This window comes from Gymnoscopelus braueri, assembly GCF_963280865.1.
Source record: "Gymnoscopelus braueri genome assembly, chromosome: 18".
In the NCBI taxonomy this organism is placed as follows: domain Eukaryota; kingdom Metazoa; phylum Chordata; class Actinopteri; order Myctophiformes; family Myctophidae; genus Gymnoscopelus; species Gymnoscopelus braueri.
This window is the reverse complement of record NC_137618.1, coordinates 44,549,191-44,562,456: the sequence shown is the minus strand read 5'-3', so window position 1 is coordinate 44,562,456 and position 13,266 is coordinate 44,549,191. Positions and strand designations below refer to the sequence as shown.

General features: G+C 39.4%; 1 protein-coding gene across 1 annotated transcript in view; it reads left to right on the top strand.

The window, feature by feature from the left end:
• LOC308073383 (contactin-associated protein-like 5) overlaps positions 1-13,266 on the top strand; it is a gene marked incomplete at both ends in the record, with an annotated part of 192,163 nt that overhangs the window by 133,331 nt on the left and 45,566 nt on the right. The window contains 4 exons of the mRNA XM_080412254.1: positions 943-1,086; positions 3,014-3,185; positions 9,455-9,561; positions 11,180-11,299. Of these exons, the coding sequence (XP_080268380.1) occupies positions 943-1,086; positions 3,014-3,185; positions 9,455-9,561; positions 11,180-11,299 (543 nt within the window). The remainder of the gene's footprint in view (positions 1-942; positions 1,087-3,013; positions 3,186-9,454; positions 9,562-11,179; positions 11,300-13,266) is intronic.

The following is a 13,266-nucleotide window of genomic DNA, read 5'->3' as shown; positions in this document are numbered from 1 at the left end:
ATTAACCACTTTAAGCCCTATTTTATACATAGGCTATTTGAAAATAGCAGATCTACAATCTTGCAGATCGTCTATTTTCAAACATTTTAGTACTTTTGGTACTTTAAGTATATTTTGATGCCAATACTTTTGTACTTTTACTCAAGTAACATTTTGAACACATGCCTTTTACTTGTAACAGAGTACTTCTACATTGCAGTATTGATACTTTTAAAACATTTGAGTACTTTTCCCACCACTGGTCATTTTATACTTTGGCTAACGGAGGTATGGAGGTTTTGCCCTTTCTAGTGAATGGTCATGAGAGAGAGAGAGATGTTGAGAGTTGTTTGTTCCTCCTGGAATTAACTTTTCACTATAACTTCACTGCTGACAGAATGGACTTGAAGCTCTGCTGGGCTGAATGAGTGTGAAAACAATGCGTCTGTCCAATGGCTGACCAGCAATCACAGTAGCCGAACGAGTTTGGGTGTAGTCACAACATATTGTTGTCTGTAGCCAGCAGAACCGCACAAACGTCGGCTGTTCTGATATAGTATGCATTGGGCTTAACTGGTACAGTGGGGCCCTGACCAACTTTTGGTTATATTTAATTTAATTACATTTTTACACTTATTTTATAAGTTAGGCCCAAATACATATCGTTGATCTCCATATTTTAACTTTTTGTGTTTTTTCGTAAATGAATGCCATACTTTATCATACTACAGCATCACACAAAAGCATCAAAAGTAGCAGATCTACAAATGTGCCGCAATTCGACGCGCTTTGAGCTTGAGGATCTGCTAATTTTGCTATTTTTGGATATAATAGGTTTCCACCCGACAGAGACGATATAATATAATATGACATTCAACGTCTAATATTTCTACAATGTTTAGGTGCCCACTCGACCTGTATCCATGCTTCACTACATAACCTGAAAAATCTGTCCCCCACCAGGACACAGAGTAAACGATGGCCTCTGGCATTCAGTGAACCTTGACACGCGCAACTTTCAAATTACCTTGACCCTGGATAACGAGCCAGCATCCACCATTGAACTTGGACAGCGACTGGACACAGAGGACATCATCTACTTTGGAGGTCAGTATACACTACACTACACTACCACACAGTTACAACAGCCTCCATTCACTGGTTTTTACATGTAACCATATCGCGCTCCAGTGTGTCTTTTATGGCATTCACAACTAGTAACTGAATTTTAATAGTTATCGACAACTAACATCAGTGAAAGTAAGGGTATCAATACTGCATTGTAGAAATACGCTTTTACAAGTAAAGGTCTGGGGAAAAAAAAAACTTGCGTAAAAGTACAAAAGTATTGGCGTTAAAATGTACTTAAAGTGAATTTACTTTGAAGTGTCATGTCTGCTGTTTGAGCGCCCCACAGCCCACACTGAAGGTACAACATCACAACGCAAAGCGACGCGACGGAAAACAGAAATATATTACTATAGAGCCCTGAGGGACTCCACTCAACCATATGGGGTTTAAAGGGATAGTTCATCCCCAAAATGACTTTTTTTCCTATCGATTAGTCACCCCATGGAGACTTGTATTCATGGATATTTTTTTTGTTTTTGTCACATTCCTAAGCCAATAATTTGCCAAATGTTAAATAGAAGAAATTAGACGAGTGGTTTCTTCTGTGTGTTGACTTTTATTTGTGCCGCATCAGGTTCCGTTTGCTGTCTCATTGTGCGGCTGGGTTCTGTTCCGCCCAGCTATTGCCTCGCCTTCAGCAGTAGCAGGACAGCATAAGCTCATTACCGCTATGTTACGGCTACCTCACGCACAATGGATACAATAATTCAAGTTAATTGAATTGGAAGTGAACATAACGCAAATGCAAATGACATTGACTAGATAATTCTCTTCAATCAAGTGGCATTATCTTGAAACGCAGAGAGTGGGCTGTCTCGTTTCAATATGTTGTCATTTGTTTCAAGAATACTTTCGCTGCAAGTGAAACTCTCACGAACCAAATCAAATTATCGTGCCCTCTTATCGTGCCCCCGCTAGCAAAGTATTTTTTTAAAGTAAATAAGCCAAAAGGTTATCATGGTGCAGTAAATTAAGTGCAAATTCCAAGCAGAGATTTCACCGGAACATACTCACTTTATCTGCATCGTTGTGCGTTTAAATTTCCGAGTGCCGCCTAAGCAGAGATTTACTTAATATCTCTGTGCAAACGTTAGCATCCCTGAACTTGCAATGTAAATCTCACATCTTCTGATGGCTGGCATTTTACTAAGCTGCTTTTATAGACTTCAACCTGCATAATGGAGTCTTGGTAGTTTTTTTATTATGGTCTCACCGTATACGTATACGTCTGGTGGTGGCTGGTTAGGCAGTGCATGCTTGTCACACAGAAATGTTTTGCTTATACTGTTTAGATAATTGTCATATTCAAAGTGTAAAAAAGGCCTTGAGTGGTTAATGCATGTGTTGTAAATTGTATTACAAAACATATTACATGTTTACTACTTATAATTACATATGATCTAAATCAGCAAAATAACTAGTAACTGAAGTTTTCAAATAACTGTAGTGGAGTCAAAATTACAATATTTGCCTCTGACATGTAGTGGAGTAGAACTATATAGTATTGAAAAATTGACATACTCAAGTAAAGTAAAATATAACATCAAAGTGTAATTATAGTAAGTAATTACAGTAAGTACAGTGGGTTAATCCAGCCGAAGCTGTTATGGTTTACAATTTACAATTACAATTTAGCCATTTAGCAGACACTCTTAATCCAGAGTAACTTACAGTAAGCGAGGTAAACACGAGGCAATACATCAAATGCATAGACAAGACATAGTAATCAGTAATAAGTCTAAAAGATATAATATGGGGGAAAAAAACATCTTAGGATCCCAGGTCAACAAATGAATCAGGCATCTGTCTACATAACATGCTATCTAAATGACATTTAAACCATAGCAAAAGCCTGCAAGGTCGTCAAAAGGCTAGGTTTACAGATGTGTTTGTGTTTGACCAGGTTGTCCATCGTCCCCGGTCGTCTCTTACTGTAAGAACCCAACGATGGCCTTCCAGGGCTGCATGCGCCTCTTGTTCATCAACAGCCAGCCAATCAGCTTCAACCATGTGCAGCAAGGTCTGCTGGGAAACTACAACCAGCTCCAGTTTGACACGTGTGGCATCCATGACAGGTAGGACAACCGTGTCGGGTCTAGCAAAATTATGTGATATAACATCACAGTCAGTTTAACCACTTTGACACTATTTAAACTTAAGCTATTCACAAATGGCAGATACACAAGCGCACAACGCTTATATATATTTTTGGGGTCCCTGGCACAAAATCTTTTCAGATGGGGGTCCACGGCCAAATACATTTTGGGGTCTTTGACATGAAAAGGTTTGAGAACGACTGGATTAGAAAGACACACACACGCACGCGCATACACACACACACACACATACACACACACGCACGCACGCACGCACGCACGCACGCACGCACGCACGCACGCACGCACGCACGCACGCACGCACGCACGCACGCACGCACGCACGCACGCACGCACGCACGCACGCACGCACGCACGCACGCACGCACGCACACCCACATACACACACACTCCCACAGCATACAGCTCCCATCAAGAAGATTGCACTCAATGCAATGAAGTGACGCCTGCAGCAACACGCTCACAGCCTGACAGGGAGCTATAGTTGGCTGGAGGCGTCACGTTATTGCTCTGAGTGGGATGCTCTTGAAGGGAGACGTTTTGTGCGTGTGTGCGTGTGCGCGTGTGTGCGTGTGTGTGTGGTCTTCTTCTATTCAAATATGTCAAATTTGAGGAAGCCAGTTTTTGTCTAAAAACTTGTACAGCTTTTTCACCTTTCAAATTCTGGCCAGAGTGACTGGTCATCTTAACACATTCACTGCCAGAATTAATTAATTAAGTCAGCCAGTGCCATCGTTTTTACTAATCTTTCGAGACCCACAGGATATTTTTTTCTATGACGATATAAACACCAGATGTCTCGGGGGGGAAAGACGAGACATCCACGATCTTCCGTTCTTTAGTTATCGGCAGTTGAATATAGCTTGTTTACGCCAAAAACGCAATCTGGGAAAATCATTCTGAGATTTTTTCTTTTATATAAATCCTATAACATTAGACCGGACCGGCTAGTTTTTTTTTAAGATCACATGATATCCGGATGTACTCTTCTTCAGGAGTCCTAGGATCACTCACAGGTTGAGGAAGAGTGCCCTCTATCGTAATCACTGAAAACACCAAATGATGTCTATAGACGTCAATGGCTGTGAAGCGTTGAATTTTAAATGACATTGGCACGTAATGAGTTAATAAACTTGTTTGGACCCCCCCTCTCCCTCTCTCTCTCTCAGGACAATTATTTGTCGACTTGTTTTACACAGATGTTTTTAATCCAGTCCAAAAGACTGGATAAATATACCCCTGATTATATTTTAACCAGTTAATTCTTCCATTTGCTTGATTAACAATGAATCTAGTGCATGATTATTATCAATTCAGAGATACAGTAATCATCTGAAAGTATTACATACATTAAATTGTGTATACTGTATGCACGGCTAAATTTATCTCGGTGCAAAAATGTACTCTCAGAGTAAAGGTCCTTACACACCGGGGCGATTTTTTCATGCGAATAATACGTTTTTTTTAAAAACCTTATAAAGTCAATGCAAGCTTCCACACCAGTTTCGCGGAGCGAAAAAAGCGTCTTTTAATTATTCGGAACGAGTCCGAATTTTGCGTATATTCGCATATTCGCCGGTGTAACCGCCTTAACATTGACACTCAGGATAATACTGCGTGGTCTATTTGGGTACGAGCCACGGGAGAAATGAAAATGTCATATCATCATGGCACCTCACCTCGTCCCAATAAAAACGTCAGTTTCATGTGAGGACTTACCCTTTTCACCGACATGACATACACATTGAAAACAATAATCACAGACTGCTCATGCAATTTCAGAACACTCTTATAGAACACCGTTCATTTCCCATCCTTAGTGATGCTGAAGTGTTGGAAGCAAGGGGTATAGGTAATCACTCACGGTCACTCAAATGGATTGGCTCTGACCTTTTTCTATTTAACGTTATCTGATTATTTTGTTGAATGTGAAGCAGTAATCACTGAGATAAACACAGTGGTGGAAAAAGTTCTCAAATTATTTACTTAAGTAAAAGTACCAATACTGCAATATAGAAATACTCTGTTACAAGTAAAAGTCAAGAATTCAAAATGTACTTGAGTAAAAGTACAAAAGTATTGGCATCAAAACGTACTTAATGTACCAAAAGGAAAAGTACGGAAATGTTTGAAAATAGCAGATCTACAAGCTCACAACGCGTCGCGATGCGACGCGTTGTGAGCTTGTAGATCGGCTATTTTCAAATAGCCTAGGTATAAAATAAGGCTAAAGTGGTTAATGTATGTTTCATAATATCATAATTTATATCTGAAAAGTAACTAGTAACTAAAGTTTTCAAATAATTGTAGTGGAGTAAAAGTACAATATTTGCCTCTGAGATGTAGTGGAGTAGAAGCAAAAGTACAGAAAATTGGAAATACTCCAGTAAAGTGAAAAATCCTCAAAAGTGTACTCAAGTACAGTACTTGAGTAAATGTACTTAGTTACTTTACACCACTGTCTGCACTACATCATCTCCTGCGGCTCTCACCCCCATAGTGCAGTGTTTCCCAACCTGGGGTCCAGGTTGACCACCCCAAACAGGCCAAAAGACAATGTAACGCCCGGGATTCGAACCCTGATCTCCCACATTGAAAGCCAACATCTTTCATCTTGAGCTTCTGGATCTGTTTTGCTATTTTTGAATCCTGAAAAGTAACAGTTTTGGACTGGTTTCCACCCGACAGAGACGATTATGTATCTCCCTGCTCTTGATGGTTAATGATGGTTGTCTAAATGTGCTGAGCAGGGAGAAGAAATGCAGCAGAGCCTGCACGGCAAGATAAAATAGAGAAAAAATAGTTATCTGACTGATTTTTAAGTTTTGAAAGTAGCAAAAAAATTGCCAATCTAGGTTGGCTATTAATCTAGGTGATACAGGCTCACAGCTTATTGATAGGCTATTTTTTTGCTATTGGTCAATAAGAAGTGTGTGGGGTGGGGCAACGCTGTCTCACCAAAAAAAGTCATATTTTGACTTTTTGGGACAGCTTTGACCAAACGTCAACATGTGACGTGAAGAGGGGGCAAAAAAAAAGTCACATGACTTTTGGGGAATATATGATTTACAATTCTGTGCCTATCGTGATATAACTCGTAAGGCGCTGAGTCGGCTCAAAGTGGACTTCGCAACGCTCGGCGACTCGCGCGCTCTAGCTCGCTCGGCGGTGCCTCCCGTGGCCCAAGTCCGCTTGAGACGGCACGCGGTCGGATCGTCAAAAATGCTGAGAACTGGACTTCCGCGTTGCTATGTTGCTATAATGCGGGAAGTCGTGAAAAGTCAACATGTGCCTTTTTTGCCCCTCTTCAGGTCACATGTTGACGTTTGGTCACAAGCCTTTTGGGGAGTGTGCGGGGGGGGGGGGGGGGGGGGCAAGGAAAAAAAGCTTGAATGGGAACCCCTGCCAGTGTTGTACGCTTGGTAATCCTCATACTGCATGACTTGAGTCATGTATCGGGTGTTAGCCAATTCCACACTAAGCTTGAGGTCCCCCCACCTGGAGAATTACAACTCGGTGACTGCAGGGTCCCTTCTTTCACTGCTAAAATAAAGCAGCCAGCTCAAATAACCCATTAAGTCCTGTTTGCCAATTCTACAAATGTCTTTCTGAAAAACGAATGTTGCTATTCAGTGGTTCTCAAACTTTTTTCGTGTCAAGGACCCCCAAAATTGTATGTATTTGGCCGCAGACCCCCATCTCCTAACATTTTGTTCTGGGGAACCCCAGAAGCAAAGATTTGAGTAAAACAATGTTTGCTTAAAGACATCTATATTCAAAGATTTGTCAAACATTTTCACGATTTTTCAAAAATAGCAGATCGACAAGCTCATGGTGCGGGACGAAGTGAAGCGCTTTGAGCTTGTAGATCTGCTATTTTCTAATTGCCAACCAAAGTGCTATATACATATATATAGATATATATAGCAAAAATAAAAAATGACTTCCTAAGCTCTGCAATTCTTCTTTCTTTTTTTATTTGGGGAAAGACATTCCTCACACATTTTAAGTAGAGCCAGATTATCTTTGTCACATCTTTACCTTGGATCACAAACAAAAGGTAGAAATTAACTTGCCTATATGTTTGTTTAGTTGTATAGTTGCATTCACAGGTTGACTGTTCTGTTTGTAGCTGTTGTTGTGAAACAGCCAAATTGTGCTTTTGAATATCATGTCTCTCTTCCGTGCAAAATGCAACTGGCAGTAGATCTATGTGGCATTGTACTAGATTTCTGAAAATGACAAATTCCTGAGACATTTGTGAAGTTATCCCTAAACCTAGCTCTAATATAAATAAGTATATGAAAATATTGCTATAGACTCGCAATGGTTAAAAAAATATATATATATATTTTTTTGGTTTATTGAAAGCATGACTGTGTTCAGATACATTTATTGTGTTCTGGCTTTTAGCATATTTTTTTAGCTTAGGAAGTCAAAGATATGCTTTCCTGGTTTTAATGTGATAAAGCAGCTACCCACTTTACTGAATGTAGTCAATAGCAGCACTCAACCACTAAAGTTACTGAACAGCAGAACTTGGCACTTATTCTATAACTCCTAAAAACCAATGGCGGGGGAGGAGGAGGGAAGTGAAGGAAGGGCAGTAATTGTCTCATGCAAAAAGTCTTCTGAAATAATACCAATTTTTTTTTCCTGGAGGACTTATTTCCTTAACACACTGTTCAACCGTTGAAACTTCATTGGCCACTTTATTGGGAGTTGGCGGGTGGAACATTTTCCACAAAAAGCCCCATTTTCTCTGTGAATACGAATCGTGTAGGAATAATTAAATCACCGACTGAAATATTGCCTGTTGAACAGCTGAGTGCTGTCTTTTACTGAAGCGTTTAACCCATTACAACCGGGAACGCATCTGTGTAACCATTATTTTATACTTTGGCTATTCAAAAATAGCAGTTTTTTTTTATTGTGGAAATTTGTGTATTTTTAAAGCCAACATTTTTAACTAAAATATTTTACTTCTGGGGATTCTACGAATGTCTTTTAAATCCTAACAGTTTATTTATTTTGTTTAACTTATGTTGTTATAATATCAGTGGTTCTCAAACTTATTTCATGTCAAGGACCACCCAAAATTATATATTTTTGTCCACAGACCCCTATCTCAAAATATTTTGTTCCAGGGACCCCCAGAAGCATAGATTTGAGTTAAAAAATGCATGCATATATTCAAAGATTTGCACACATTGTCACGATTATTTTTCAAAAATAGCAGATCTACAAGCTCATATATCTGCTATTTTTGAATAGCCAAATAAATCTAAAAATGACACGGACGCGTTACCAGATTGAATGGGTTAACAGCTGAATCAGTGTCAGAATGACTTATGTTGTCGGTGCATTAGCGCCACTGAAAGATGCTCTGCCATCGTTGGGTCTGGGCCTGCAACAAAAGCACTTAAAATGAAGAACAATGGCGCTAGAGGTCTATGATTTGTGCAGGTCATCCAGAAACCTTTAAAGGTGGCACTCACACAGTCAAAGGTTCTTTTCAAAGTCAGTAAGGCGTTTTTTACTTCTGCTCTTTGTCTAAAGGTCAGTAAAAGGAACCTATGTAGACACATTTAGCTATAAATTCCATGTATATGGATACTATAAACCTTCTTAACCTGGGCTGATGAGCATGCACCTTGTGTCTAAAGCTCATATAATGTGTATGTCCTTATGTCTTGCTGACAATGGTGTAAAGTAACTAAGTACATTTACTCAAGTACTGTACTTAAGTACAATTTTGAGTTACTTTTACTTTACTGTAGTATTTCCAATTGTCAGTATACTTTTACTTCTACTCCACTACATCTCAGAGGCAAATATTGTAATTTTACTCCACTACAATTATTTGAAAACTTTAGTTACTAGTTACTTTTGTATATACATTTATAATGTAAATTATTATATTATAAAACATACTTTAGCCCTGTTTTATACCTAGGCTATTTGAAAATAGCCGATCTACAAGCTCACAAAGCTTGTAGATCTGCTATTTTCAAACATGTTAGTACTTTTACATTTGGTACTTTAAGTACATTTGTATACCAATACTTTGTACTTTTACTATTTTTGAGAACCACAGTTCTAAACCACTGTTTAGAACAATCCTAAGAGTTTTCTGAAAAGAACCTATGTCGCTATACGTATACATAATTTTATAGCTAAAATGTTTCCCCCGGTTTTAATGGGTCAAACATGTCCCGCTCTTGCAGATGTCTTCCTAACCTGTGTGAACACGGAGGCCAGTGTTCCCAGGCCTGGGCAACGTTCTACTGTGACTGCTCAGGGACGGGATACTCCGGAGCCACCTGTCACAACTGTGAGTTCATCATATCCCCTGCATTTCTTCGCTGTTCGGGCAGAAACCTCGTATCTCCATGTTTTTCCTAAAATAATTCCCTATACCGCATCATACAAGAGTGTAGCACGAAAGTAGGGAGCTTGTAGGTCGGCTACGTTCACTACATTTTAATATACAGTACATCCAAAATGTTCATTTTTCAGGAAATGAAAAAAACTAAACAGAAATGAAGTCAGGAGGTTTTGTTCATCGTTGATAAGAACAGCTGAATGGACCTCCAAGCTCACAATGAGGTTGGAGGTCAAAAGGGGGTGGAGCCTGGAGTCAGCAAAACCAGCTAACTCCACCCCCCTTTGCTGGACTTAGCTGGTTTAGCAGAAGGTTTGAGGATCCAATGGAGTTAGCTGGTTTTGTCAGAAGCGCTTTTTAATACTTTTCATTGGTTCAATATTTGTTTTACCAACACACAGACGTAAAGGGTGTTCAATGGCCCTGATTTGTGAAAAAAAATGCAAAAGCGGAAAAATTGAGTTAGCTGGTTCCTGCCGGACAGCAACGATATATTGTGTACAAAATGGATACAATTATTGTTTCTGAGTCAGTCCACCCTGAGTGTGCATAGAGGACATATGGACACTAATGATGACAAACAACAACTGTGCATGATTATTGTTGCTGTCGGGCAGAAACCTTCATATTCTAACGTTTTAATTAATCAACGCCCTACTTGATCATCCTACAGTGTCACACAAAAGCATCAAAAGTAGCAGATCCACAAGCTTGAAACTTTTGAGCTTGTAGATCTGCTACTTGCTATTTTTGAATTGTAATCCTGAAAAGTTTTTTGACATGAGGTTTCCATGCACCCGACAGCAGCCATATGTCATCGTCACTGTCGGAGCATAAAACATGTGTTCAGTGTTCACAAGTCAGTTCTCCAGTGTCATACCTGTCAATGGAACCAGCTGGATTCACTTATTGTTTAAAGGAATGGTTCATAATATCGCTCAAGCTCAGAAATGTATTTTGGCCCTCAACCATTCAAAGCTTTATTTTGTCAGTGGTGTAAAGTAACTAAGTACATTTACTCAAGTACTGTAACTTAAGTACAATTTTGAGGTACTTTTACTTTACTGGAGTATTTCCAATTGTCTATACTTTTACTTCTACTCCACTACATCTCAGAGACAAATATTGTGCTTTTACTCTACTGCAATTATTTGAAAACTTTAGTTACTTGCCGATCTACAAGCTCACAACGCGTCGCATCGCGACGCGTTGTGAACTTGTAGATCTGCTATTTTCAAGCGTTTTAGTACATTTACTTTAAGTGCATTTTGATACCAATACTTTTGTACTTTTACTCAAGTAAATTTAGAATTCCGGACTTTTACTTGTAACAGAGTACTTCTACACTGCAGTATAGATACTTTTACTTAAGTAAAACATTTGAGTACTTTTTCCACCACTGCCAACAGTAGTATTTTGAAATCAACTCTTTGACACACATTGTAAGGATTTAAGAACTGGAGTGATTTGCTCTGTTTTCCTGGTAAATTAGTAAGGACTCGAGCAGCAGCGTTGTGAATCAGCTGCAGTCATCTTAACCGTTGTTTCTCTCTCTGTGTGTGTGCAGCCATCTACGAGTCGTCCTGCGAGGCCTACCGGCTGACGGGCAGCTCCTCGGGCTACTTCTCCATTGACCCTGATGGGAGCGGCCCCCTGGGGCCCACGCGGGTGTACTGCAACATGACGGGTGAGATCAGCGCCCGTCCATCACCACCTGTCGTGCTCATATCCCATAATATTGTTTCCGTACTCTTTCTCATGGGGTTAATCGTGATCTATGAACTGGAGCTATGTTTCTGATTGCATTACGTTCTTCTGCTGTAGATAATCCCAATGCGCACGGTGTATTCGTAACAGATGTATAGCAAGTCTCTATGCACGCTCTCTACTTGTGCTCTGCACATGTCGGGGGGAATGCAGAGGCGTAATTTCAGAAAAAAACTCAAACAAAACAGAAACTAGAGGGTGGCTATAATGGCGACTTCAACTTAACCCCTTAAACCCCAGCATCCTTATTCTGCATGGGAAGACTTTCGCAGACAAGCTTACAACGTAGCTTGTCGATTGGCTATTTTCTGCAAATGCTTTCCCCACGATAACAGAAAACAGAAAAAAAGTATAGAGCCACTACAATTATTTGAAAACTTTAGTTACTAGTTACTTTGCAGATATAAGTTATTACATTATAATAAAACATACATGAACCACTTTATCCTAATTTTATACCTAGGCTATTTGAAAATAGCCGATCTATGACGCGTTGTGAGCTTTTAGATCTGCTATTTTCAAACATTTTAGTACTTTTACTGTTGGTGCTTAAATACATTTTGATACCAATACTTTTGTACTTTTACTCAAGTCAATTTTGAATTCCGGACATTTACTTGTAACTTTTTCCACCACTGTTGCAGACGATAAAACACATCTGTCTATATACAGTATTTGTGTCACATGCGACATGTAGATGGATTGAGATGCACTCAGTGCCGATCTAAAATCAGATTAATCAGGCATAATAACTGAATTAGAGAAATATGCTAGGGGGTGGCATTTGGCATTGATTGATTGAATGCTTTATTAACAGTTTGCAAAGACAAGCACATGGAGGGAAGTACAGTTCAATGCAAGGTTAAGATGATTTTAAACCCAAGAAAGCACTATGGCTTGTTTCCATTGGGGTCCTTTGTACTCAATTCACCGGAAAAATGGCATCTCCTGGGATCCCAAACAATGCCCCTGGGTAAATGTGCCAACCGGCAATCCCCCTCCTCATGTGGGAGGCAATGACATTAGAAAACTAGTTATATCGTCTCCGTCGGGTGGAAACCTCATATATCCAGAACTCTTACTTTTCAGGATTTAAATTCTAAAGAATCAAAAGTAGCAGATCTACAAGCTCGAAACGCGCCGCTTCGCACCGCGTTTCGAGCTTGTAGATCTGCTACTTTTGATGCTTTTGTGTGACACTGTAGTTGTAGTATGATCAAGTATGGCGTTAATTTACGAAAAAAAACACAAAAGGTTCATAATATGCAGATAAGAGGTTTCTGCCTGACAGCAGTGGTGGAATGTAACCAAGTACTGTACTTAAGTACAAGTTGAGGTATTTGTATTTTACTTGAGTATTTCCAATTTCCAATACTTTTACTTCTACTCCACTACATCTCAGAGGCAAATATTGTACCTGTACTCCACTACATTTATTTGAAAACTTTAGTTACTTTTCAGATATAAATGATTACATTATAAAACATACATTAACCACTTTAGCCCTATTTTATAAGCTTGTAGATGTGCTATTGTCAAACATTTTAGTACTTTTACTTTTGGTACTTGTACTTTTACTCAAGTACATTTTTAATTCCGGACTTTTACTTGTAACAGTACTTCTACATTGCAGTATCGATACTTTTAATTAAGTAAAACATTTGAGTACTTTTTCCACCACTGGGAAACGGCATCCTGATCACTGTTAACTTCTAATAGTGACACTGACAGAGTGGATAGCAATTAAGTGAGAATTTAGCACTAATACCTCCTGGGATTGATTATATGCCCCCTGTTCTAATCAACCCCCGGCCCACCCAACCCCACCCCCACCCCACCCCTCAGCCACAAGAAGAAGAAAAGAGATCTCATTTTGTTGAGCCTCGT